This window comes from Nematolebias whitei, chromosome 14 (assembly GCF_014905685.2).
Source record: "Nematolebias whitei isolate Nwh7 chromosome 14, NemWhi1, whole genome shotgun sequence".
Lineage (NCBI taxonomy): Eukaryota > Metazoa > Chordata > Actinopteri > Cyprinodontiformes > Rivulidae > Nematolebias > Nematolebias whitei.
Window position 1 is genome coordinate 2,882,044 of NC_056511.1, and position 11,879 is coordinate 2,893,922.

At 40.5% G+C, this 11,879-nt stretch overlaps 1 protein-coding gene across 1 annotated transcript in view; it reads right to left on the bottom strand.

Annotated features, from left to right (window-relative positions):
* Positions 1-11,879, bottom strand: part of LOC119420381 (polypeptide N-acetylgalactosaminyltransferase 10) — a 107,402-nt gene that overhangs the window by 9,000 nt on the left and 86,523 nt on the right. Inside the window, exons 7-8 of the mRNA XM_037687766.1 lie at positions 5,373-5,490; positions 2,038-2,145 (exon numbers count right to left, since the gene is read on the bottom strand). Coding sequence (XP_037543694.1) covers positions 2,038-2,145; positions 5,373-5,490 — 226 coding nt within the window. The remainder of the gene's footprint in view (positions 1-2,037; positions 2,146-5,372; positions 5,491-11,879) is intronic.

Here is an 11,879-nt window from a genome sequence, read left to right on the forward strand (position 1 = left end):
CAAACTGCTCCAAACTGCTCCAAACTGCTCCAAACTGCTCCAAACTGTTCCAAACTGTTCCAAACTGTTCCAAACTGTTCCAAACTTCTCCAAACTGTTCCAAACTTCTCCAAACTGTTCCAAACTGTTCCAAACTGTTCCAAACTGCTCCAAACTGTTCCAAACTGTTCCAAACTGTTCCAAACTGCTCCAAACTTCTCCAAACTGTTCCAAACTTCTCCAAACTGTTCCAAACTGCTCCAAACTGTTCCAAACTGTTCCAAGCTACTCCAAACTGTTCCAAACTGTTCCAAACTGCTCCAAACTGTTCCAAACTTCTCCAAACTGTTTCAAACTACTCCAAACTGTTCCAAACTGTTCCAAACTGCTCCAAACTGTTCCAAACTGCTCCAAACTGTTCCAAACTGCTCCAAACTGTTCCAAACTGTTCCAAACTGCTCCAAACTTCTCCAAACTGTTCCAAACTGCTCCAAACTGCTCCAAACTGTTCCAAACTGCTCCAAACTGCTCCTGTTCCCACATGTGTTGGAAACAACTACAGGTTTGAATTTCAGGAACTGACTCAACAAAACACGACAAACTTTTTAATTGCATAAAATATGAGTTCAAATAAGAATCATCACAGGTATTTTTAGTATTTAAAAAAATATTTTTAAATGAGTTCCCCAAGGCTCAACTTTAGGTCCTGTTTTATTCTCCATTTTTATGTTACTATTGGGATGAACTGCGTACAGCTGAAGTACTCCTTTATGCAGACGACAGTCCTCGGTTCTGTTAGCCTTCCTTTGAGCCAGGAGCTTCAAACTGCTGTTCAGCAGCTGCAGGCAACAACGTGCGGCTTTAAGTTGATGCTTAATGCAAATAAAACCAAATTCATGTTGTTTTCAGAAGTTATTATCAGATAGTATTGCTGTTGCTAATCCAGAGGGACTTTAATGAGAGTATCATCTTACAAATATCCGAGTATTTGTCTGGAGTATGGTCTTCTGAACAACATATTGATAATTTAGTCAAACAATCAGAAGTTTAGATTAGCCTCTTTAGAATCAAAATAATGTCTGTTCTAATTTACGAGTCAGAAACACTGGTTCAGGCTACATATCTGAATGTTCTTCACTCTGGTGTCATGATTTATATGTATGCTGTTCTATCTGCATTTGGTTTATAGACTCTGTAATGATATTTTTAATGTTTTATTGAAAAGGAAGAAGTGGGTAAAGATAATGGATGGGTGGCACATATCCTTATAATCTGGTTTCTTGTTTTTTTAAGCTCAAGTAGACAACAGCATTGATGTAGTTTATTCATCCAACCTTTAACAGGTTATAAACAAGCTTTATGTGCATACTGGGTAAAATCCTCTCTTATCTGTGCACTGTTTTATTACTACAGTTGGTAGAACAGGAACACGGCCTTCTCTCTTATCAGCTTTTATTTAATTAAACTACTGTTTTGGGAGTTTTGTGTAAAGAAAAAGGTGCAGGGCTCATCAGTACGTGGACGGAGCAACAGGAAGTGTTTCTGTGATGTTCAATGTGCTGCTAGTTTGATCAGAATTCAGTCCGTTCTGTTGCAGAGGTTAACGGTCACAAACTAAAGGCAGAAATGGAGATGGAGAGTTTTAATTACACATTCAGCAGAGCCAAACACAGCCAGGTGTCAGGAGCACTCATGCATAATAAACCACATTCAGCTCCAGGACACAAGAACACTTCAACACATTTCAGCCGAGTCTTAAAGTTCCCATGTGAGATCATTATTGAACAAGAAGTTACGGACCGTGAACGGAGGAATTGTAATTATTTTAGAGTTCCAGGGTGGAGAGCAGGAGGTGCAGACACAGCGGTGTCCAACCTGAAGGCGTCCATGTGCAGGTTTTACTGCTTTATGTCATAAATCCATCCTGATGATAACGTTTCATCACCTGATGCTCAGTTTGGTTTAAAGGCAGAAAACTAAGCCTTCACTGAATAACATATTTCAACATATTTAACCATTTGTGCAGATTATTACACCAGTAAATGATGAAAAACTCACCCGAGCCAGACTGACCCCCCCTGGAACTTTGTAGGGGACATACTTCCTGTAGATGTGTCCCACCCGTGAGCAGGGGATGTCCTCCATCCGTCCTCCACACATCCACACCTGCAGGGAGACGAGGCAGCAGTGATCAAGCAGGCGGCTCCGTCACACGTGACGAACACAAAGCGTGGATTAAAAACGTCATGATGGGACGATGCTGCTGTGCACGCTGCTGTGCACACTGATGTGCACGCTGCTGTGCACGCTGCAGGGACGATGTTGTGACTCCAAGAAGAAAACAGAAACATAAGAGGGAAGAAGGAACAAGCCCGAGCTGCACCTCAACAGATTAGGATTGGCCTGGATGATGTTTAATCCCAACAAAACAGCAGAATTCTCACTTTCTGACAAAGCAAAAGTTTCTGGATTACACAGATTACAGCCGAGAGAACAAAACGACTCGTTCATGCTCGGACTGACGAGGAAATCTACGATTTGTTCTGTTCGTTTAGGGAGAAGTTTAAAAAACGAGACAAGTTTTAAAAGATCGTTTGTCACAAAGAAAACGAACGAAAGAACGTGAAGAAGATTAAAATAATTGGCTGGAAAGTCGCCCGCCATGTTGAACGCCACGTTTGAATGAAACCTCACGTGATCAGTTCAGAGTCTGAGCTGAGGAGGACTCTCAGCTACTACCATCAAAATGGGATTAATTAATGAGCAGTAGACGTGTACATGTGATGTAATCCACTGGTTCTTCAGATATTTTGCTAACAGACAAACAAACAGGAACTTACATGACTGCCCACAGCCAGGAAAGGCAGACAATAAAATAATTTATTTAATTTTTAACACATTTTTCTTTTACTTTGAAGATTTTCAGAGAAGAGCCACAGATTTATTTTATTTATTTTATCGTTCAGTGAAGTTTGTTAAAAATGGCTGATTGTTTAAAACAGAACTAATCGGTGTCTGAAGTTTCATCTAAAATGATTTTATGATCAAATCCATGAAAACTTTTTCTACAAATCTTGAATTTAATAAAAATAGTTATGCATTTGCTCCTGGACTTTAAATTTGATCTTTTCTGTCCTCAAAGCAACAAAACACCAGTTTATTGTTGTTTACATGTTTTATTTATTTCAATGGAAAAGATTAAAACTAAATGATCTACACTTCATGCACATCATAAATGTGGAGTCGCTGTTATTCCCTTGTCATTAGCAGCAGAAATAAAAAGCACGAGTCTGAAGACGCAGCCGGACGTTGAAGAGGCTTGACAGTAAATTCGATCGGCGGTTAATTTTTTCTGCAGAATAAAGCCGGCGCTCCGAGGAAAGCACTTTAAAGAACGATCGCGCTGCAGCAGACGTCCAATCAAATCCAACTAGCCGGCAGAGGCCTTGGCGCTTAATTGAGTGAGACGACAAAAGTCCTTACTCACTCGAGCCAAAATTAAATTATTGTGACGGCCGTCGGGTCCGTCCGGAGCTCGCTGACGGAGCCCAGGACTCGACTTACGGGCCGAGTCGCCAGCGGTTACAGAATAATTCAAGCTGAAGCTCCAGAATAAAACCTAATCTAATATGGAGCTCTGATGTAAGGCTCCGCGACGCAACAGACCGGACGAGCCGACAGATCAAATCCTAACGATGCTCAAAGATGAGAACTTACAGAACACGTTGGAGAACCTTGTTTTATTTTCAGTTCTTCTTTCGGCTGCTCCTTCTCCAGGGGTCGACACAGTGAACGAAGACTCGGCGACTGTTTTTACACCGACGTCCTTCCTGACACCACCACAGACACCGAGCTGCCACCGCCTCTGTGTGGAGCAGAGCTGCATCTGGGGCGCCCGGGGGAGCGGATGGTGGGGGTTCAGGGCCTTGCTCAAGGGCCCAGGGTGGGGCAGATGAGGGTGGAGGCAGGTGTGGGTGCTTCACCATTCACACCCACATTTTGATGTCGGTACAGGGGATCAAACCAGCAACCTTACAATCACAGCCCCACCTTCTCTAACCTCTGCACCACCGCTCCCCTAGCTAATAATATATATTAATATTAATATATATATTTTGATGTATAAACTGTATAAAACATGTAAACTGAACCTGGATCAGCAGAAGTGTTTAAGCTGAAGCCACAGGTTGACCTTCACATCGGTCAGTCCCTGACAGGCAGAAACAAACTGAAAAGTAAGCCTCAAACAAACAGACGCTGTGCGGAGGCTACAACTTTCAGCAGCAGAGAACTGACATGTTCGGTTTTATGCTTCTACGGGTTTTATGACCAGTTAAAATGACATCACTTCCTGTTTTAAAGAGCTCAACTTTAGAAGAAATGTTTTTAATTTCATGTATAAACGGTCAAAGAGGAAAATTTGTTGGCATAAAAAGAAAAATCTTTCATTGTGTAGGTTTATGATGAAAATAAAATCAAACTAAAACTATGATTAAGTGTAAAAACTATTAAAAGATCTTAAAACAGCACTTCAGTCATTTAAGATCCAACTTCCTGTGACGCGTTTAAACCTTTAATGTTTTACCGCAACAAGATGTAGAGCTCCAGAGATCGGTCGTTTTTCTTTTGTTTCACCTGAGCGCCATTTTGGTTTAAGGGACAACTTTTCACTTTTTATGCTTTTGTGAAATTTGTCAACAAAACAAGTTTTGAGGCATCGTGCTTCCCCAAAGCTGCTGGAGCGGATGAAAGTGAACAACTGTGATGAAAAACAAACAGGCAAAAAGCAAGAGAGGTTCAATACTGATGCTCAACGAGCCGTCTGAGGCGGCGTTTTATTCAAATCCATCTCTTTGTGAAAAAAATCTTAAAAAAACAAACTGATGAACGACGTCTTGTGAGAACGATCGATTCACGTTTGTTGTAATTTTGTGTTCTTAAATCGTGATTTTTCTTTAGATTTGTGGTTTTGGCATCTTTAACGGCCGTCGCATCAAACATTATTTTACCTTTTTAATTTGGCTTCGGACCAAAATGGCTGCACAGCTGTAAAGTTGAGTTTACAGATAATTTCACAAAGTTTACGTCTGCGGACATCCATTAAAATTCAGTCAGTCCGACAATGAAAGCTAAACGCCTCCAGATAAACACTCGGTGCCAATTAGACTAATTGAGGAGCGGCTGCGGTGACGTGTGACATGGACACTGATGGAAAGATCACATTTTCCTTCTCGTCCTCGTTCAGTTGTCACAGCAGAATGAAAACTGAACAGAACTTTTCTACTGGCAGCTCAGAGATTATGAAACACCTCGAGCAGCTTCTGAACGGACAGAGAACAAGTCCAACTTTTAGTCATTTATCATCGCAGCTGTTTGGGATTATATCAATTTACCTTAAAAGAAATCTCGTACTGCTCTCCTCCCCAAATCTCCAGACCAGTGTCGTATCCTCCCAGCTCCCAGAACCACTTCCTGTCCACAGCAAACAGCCCACCTGCCATCACCGGAGACCTGCAGGACAAACAAGACGCTCCGTCAGATTAAATACACCAGGACACACGGCGCAAATTCATCATAAACTGGTGATCATACCAGTTCATAGCAGAGACTTGATGTCTGAAATAACTGGACACCACCACCTTAACTGGGAATTATTTGACACATGATTCTGGACTGTGAAGCATTGCTGATAAATGTAAACCATTACAAAACTGGTCTTTTTCATATTTGTCAAAAGCCTCGTCATAATTAAACCGTGATGTATTAATCCAGGTGTTAACACCAGTTTAATCTTTGATTTGCTGTTCCACTGCACTGGTCAACCTACATGACCAGAATAAGGATCCACTGGCATCACATTTGATCTGTATTTACACTGTGTGTCACTGGGATGATGCACACTGGTGCAGTTGGGTAGCACTGGTGCTCACAGTGTGAAGGTCGTAGGTTCGAGTCCTAGCTTCTGCCTCTTTGTGTGAAGTTTACATGTTCTTCCCATGCATACGTGAATTTTCTCAGGGTACTGTGGTTTCCTCCCGCAGCTGAAAACCGTTCATGCTGGGTGAGTTTGTGACTCTAAGTGGTCTTTAGGTGTTAAAGTGTGAGGTCAAGGTTGTTTCTATGGATCTGTGCTGGTCACAAGCGTCCTGCAACCCTGGACAGGATCAACTGTTTAAAGTACAACAGTGGATACATTCAATACCATTACATGATGAAAAGTCAAAATCTTGGTCGTAACAATACGTGCATGTCACTGCTGGCCACAAATTTCAAACAGAATTCACTCACACACAAAAAAAGCTTCTGAAACGTGTCAAAGCCTTTGTGAGGGTTCTCAGTTTGCTTATGAGCCTCAAGGCTCCTCAAAAATATTAGCAAATCAACCTGATGCATGCTCAATAATCCAGGTAGAAAAATCTAAAAAAAAGTTCAATCTGGTCCTCTGGACATTAAAAAAACAGGCTGATATTTTAGGCCGACATCGGAACATTTCAGTATTTATGATAATTGTCTTGTTATGTGCCGATACAAACACTTCTAATTTTCACCTCTGAAATGCTGGAACCAGCTGGAATTGCACAATGTATCCAGCAGAGGGTACATTGAGTCTACTTTCAAGTCGTGGCTGTTCACTTAAGTTTCAGTTTCAGCGCAGACAAAGCAGTGAGCAATGCTGTGTAGCGTATTTTGATGAACAGGGCATGGTAAATTTATTTTAACTGATCTGTAAAATAAAACAAATCAACAATAATAAATTATCTTCAATCCTCCAACCCGCTTTTCATTAGCTCATACCTGTCAAGTTAGCAAGCTAATATTTAGATAACCTAGCATAGACTATTGCCTAGTAAAACTTTATCCAGGACAATAAATCTAATGTAGAAGTAAAATGTATCGGTGTTAGTAACGTTATCTTTGTTATCCTCAATGAAATACGTTGTTTGTCAGTAATCTTTACTTCTCTACAAAAAAATAAACTCTGCTACGGCCAGTACTAATTAAACCTTCACATGACTGACAATGAACAGGAAGGACGTGTCTTTGTTCAATTTATATTTTTGTAACACACGATAACTTTGTGGAGGATAGAAAACGTGAATGCACGTTAGGAAGACTGTTTTTAGGACCAGTGCTCCATTTGTAAACCTGCTGTGGGACTACGTATAGTCTGGATTTCATTAGCTTAGCTTCATGGTTGCTAACAGCTAAATAAACAAGCCCCGCCCCACTCACTGTTTGGTTAGATTCTTGGAGGTGGACAAAGCTAAAAAAAATTCAGACGATTGGTACAACTGGACAAATAAATGTACATCTTTATCAGAAATGTTACACAAACGCTGTGATTTATTTTATGTACGCACACAAACGTGCCCTACAAATATTTTCTCACGTTTTTCATCTCCAGCTAGTTGCAGCCCAGGCTTATCTTACGTTCTGAGATCCAATATGGATGGATTTTGTTTAGTTGCATTTGATTAGTGTCTTGTAAGATAAGTTTATAAGATCAAACCAGAGAAATCCAGGTGAGACGATTGAGTTTATTTTCTTCCTCAGGAACTAAAACTGTCTGAACCAGTGAGATAAACAACCTGGTGCTCCTCAGCTCTGCGAGCACTGGGAGCCCCTCCGGCCTTCAGAACGTAACAAACGGCTTCATATCTCAGGAGGAATTGTTTTATCCACAGATATTCTGATACACTGACAACAAAAAGTCTGATGAGTTTTTGATATGAATTGTTTTGCTGTCCTTACCTGGGACTTTAAATCAAAGTAGGACCGCAGAGAAAGGTCTTCTCACTTACCTCTACCCACGAGCCCTTCCACAATAAAATGTGTTTATGGTTTATTGGTGCTTCCTGTTTCTGATTAAAGTATGAGACACCTCCACTGGAAATGTTCTTGTATCGTTCTGAAACTTTTTATTCATTTCTGACACGGACTAACTTCATCTGCCCAAAGCTCTACGATGTTTCTTTGTGGTGCAGAGAAAAAGGGAAAGGAGCGAACACAAACAGACCCACACGGTCCCCAGGGTCAGGCAGACTTTCATCACCTTCATCAGCGAACAACGAAGGCTGACTGCAGGGAGGAGCGCTGTGTGTTGGACATGCGTGACCAGCGTGGATGTGCTCAGTAGGTGTGTGCGTGAGCCGAGCACAGACAGCAGACACACTGAGTGGGCGCAGAACGGGTGAGATCGTTAGCTCGTGCTCACCGGAGGGCGAAAACACAAACACTTCACCTCCCAGGAGTTTTGTGGAAACAGTTTCTTCATGAAAGAAGTAATGATATTTCACAATGTGGTAAACATGGAGAGTTTAACCACACGTTACTGTTTCATGTAGCGCTACCACCGACATAAGGAGCTTCGCTGCACACACGTGCGCTCCAATGATTCAGGTGTGACTTCAAGGAAAGATTTTAACTGGTTGAATACAGGATTGGCTGTTTAGTCTGAACTGGTGTCCCATTTAAACTCAACATCTTTACCTGCTTAAAGAGGCTGAACCAGTATCTACATGCTGCTCCCCCTTTGGCTTTCAGATCAGTGCTTTGAACCTTGCAGTGCTTTGGAAGTGTTTGGATGAAGTGTTGACATGGCGGCCTCAGCGGTGACTGCAAACCTTCACAGCAGCCTCCGCGCTCCACGTCAGACCGTCGGCATTACAGAAAGTGTCTAAATCCACAGAATCACCCAGAACCATTCCAGCTGACGGATGATCTTTGTATATTTAGAGAGCAGTTTAAACGGCGTCAGCACACTGGACTGTAGTTTTCTCTGTTCCTTTAAACACTGATCGACAGGTTCACATAAACATTTGAGACAGAAATGATGGCTGTTCTATTGATGAATGACAAAAGGTTTGAAAGATCAATCATTCAGGCAAACAAATCACAAAAAGGTTCAATCGTGTCATCTGGACAGTTTCTTTTTGGGAGAAATGTTTCGTCTTTCATCCTGAGGACTTCATCAGCCTGAGGCCTGCCAACAGGATCTGTCTTATAAATAGCACCTCCTTGACGTGTTTCAAGCCAGCCTGCTGTGGAAATCACTGAAACTGGTTTTACTCATGCAAAAAGGACCATCGGTCAACTCGGCCTGTCACGATAACTAACTTTGCTGAGCGATTAATTGTCTCAGAAATTATTGTGATAAACGATAATGTTTGAAATTTGACAATAATTAGTAATTATTGTCAAATTTAAGAAGAAATGTTTATTAATTTGTTTTGTGTGTAGTATCTTTTTTGACCACTGGATGGCAGTATAAAACTGTTTGAACCGAAGGATGGATAGCGAGGGAGCGAGCAGCGTGTCTCTTTAAGACAAATGGGAGGGAAGCCCCTTGACGTGACATGGGCTGTGTCTCTGGTTCTCAAAATGGCGGCCGCTCGGTGTGGTTTGAGCTCTTTAGCATAGCATGCGTCACACAAAGCTTTTAATAAAAATCAGTAAACAAGTTCTCAGCTTTTTTTTTTTTTGCAGAGGAAAAACAACTTTTTAGACGAAGACACAAGTTTCAACTGTTTCACAACAAGACGGAGGTTGCTTTTTCCCCGAGGTCGGCCTGTTAGCTTAGCTTAGCTTCTCATCTTAGCTGCTTTTAACGATCCAAAAATGTGATTTTGGACGGTTAAAACTAATTTTAAAGATAAAAGAGAAAGGGAGGGGTCAGTGAAGAGCGCCAGAGTTGAACCTTTTGTCATCCAGTGTCTTCAGTAGAAAGAGAGAGACACGAAGAAACAATAAAGGTTACAATGCAGTGGATGTACACCTGCACACATCAGCTGAAGATGATCTTAGACGGTTAAACACGTTGAAGTCAAGCAGCAACGCAGAAATGCACAAAATGTACATTTTTCCAAGAATTCCACAGTAAATAAAACGTCATCAAGTTGATTTTATTCAGTATTTCTCAAGGATTTTCCTTTTGATCTGAAATGTGTAATAAGTGCATAAAAGGCTGCTCTAATTATCCACGGTGCAAGAAAAACACCCGATTTGACGTATCTGTGATTAGTATTGTGTTTAAAGAAAGCAGCTGTTGATTGTAATTTTAAATGACAACTAACCCCAGTTCTGCTTAATTGTGCTCAAATTATGTAACAAGCAACATATTCAGTTAGATCGATATTAGTCGACTAATATATCCATTAAATTTAATTAAACTTTGCTGCTTCATTACAAACAACACAATTTCCTGTTCATCAATTCAGAGGTAAATTACAGAAACATGAACGTTAAAACAACTTTTACTTTATCAGAAGAAAATATGAAGACAGAAAAGAATAATTCATAAAATAATGTAAATTTTACTTCCATCCCTCCATCCATTCATCCCTCCATCCATTCATCCCTCCATCCATCCATCCGAGGAATTTAAATAGTGAATGTTTGTTGTGTTCTAGTTCCTTGTTGTTTTCTGGACTAGAATTGAACAGAAAAATAAACTTTAATATATTTGGTGCACGATATTTGAGTGGGGATGAGTTACACTGTGGAAAAGAACAGTTTTTTTTTCCTTGCCTGAGGAAGGACAGAGTGAATGATTCTGGCGAGTGGAGGGAGCAATTTTATCCAATACCAAGTGCAGTGGTGGAGCCAGGGGGTGGCCAATGGTGGCCTTGGCCACTATAGATTAATCTCCGGCCACACCAATCATTTGAGGAAACTTTTAGGCATTAAAAAAATGGATCAGGAATGAGATCATCAGAGGTCCAGCACAGGTTGAACAACTGGGAGATAAAGTTAGAGAGGACACACTGAGATGGTTTGGACATGTCCAGAGGAGGGACAGTGGTTTGGACAGGTCCAGAGGAGGGACAGTGGTTTGGACATGTCCAGAGGAGGGACAGCGGATATATTGGTAGAAGGACGTTAGAAATGCAGTTTCCAGGAAAAAGATGAAGAGGAGATACATGGATGCAGTTAGAGAGGACATGGAGGTAGTTGGAGTGAGGACAGAGGACACAGAGGACACAGAGGACACAGAGGACAGCGTGAGATGGAGGAGAAGGACTCGTTGTGGAGACCCCTGAAGAGGGCAAAGCTAAAAGATAAAGAAGAAGGAGGAGAAGAAGTGAAGACACCACAGAATAATCAATTTGCCATTATAAAGTTATCAAAACAATGAAATGGAAGATAAAATACAAACTAAATCAAAACATTTCAAATATAATAAACAATTAAAAGCATTAAAAATATTCTACAATATTCTAAAATATGAACTCTCAAGCTGAACTAAAGGAAGACCTGATCTCCTCTGTGGACCAGCCTGGACCTCATGGAATCAAACAGGACTGATCAATAGAAAACAAAAAGAAAAAAAAAAAAACTAAAATCTTTAAGTTCATCTTTAAATCACTCTGGGAACAATAACACATTTTTTATGAATTATAAATATTTTCTATCTGTGGGAGATAAAGTTTAGGAACCTTGAGAGCAAATTAATTTTTTAACATCCTACATTACTATAGGATTGTTACTCACTAGTTAGCTTTTAAAAACTCGACACAAAAATCGAAAAAAGAAAAAGAAAAAAAAAAGAACAGTTTCCTCAAACGACTGAGGTTGTCAGTTTACAAAAGAAAAAAAAAGAAAAAATATATATATATAAATATATATATATATATATTTATATATATGTATATATATATATACACACACACAGTGGCACCCATCTTGGATTTTGATGTGGCAACCCAATTTTCGATTGGGACGTTTTTGACGCTTAGCTGTAGCCACACACCAAAATCAGAGTGGGTTCCTCACTTATTTTTTGGGTCATCATGCTCACAACATGGATGATGATCACAACATGGATGATGATCACAACATGGATGATGCTCACAACATGGATGATGATCACAACATGGATGATGATCACAACATGGATGATG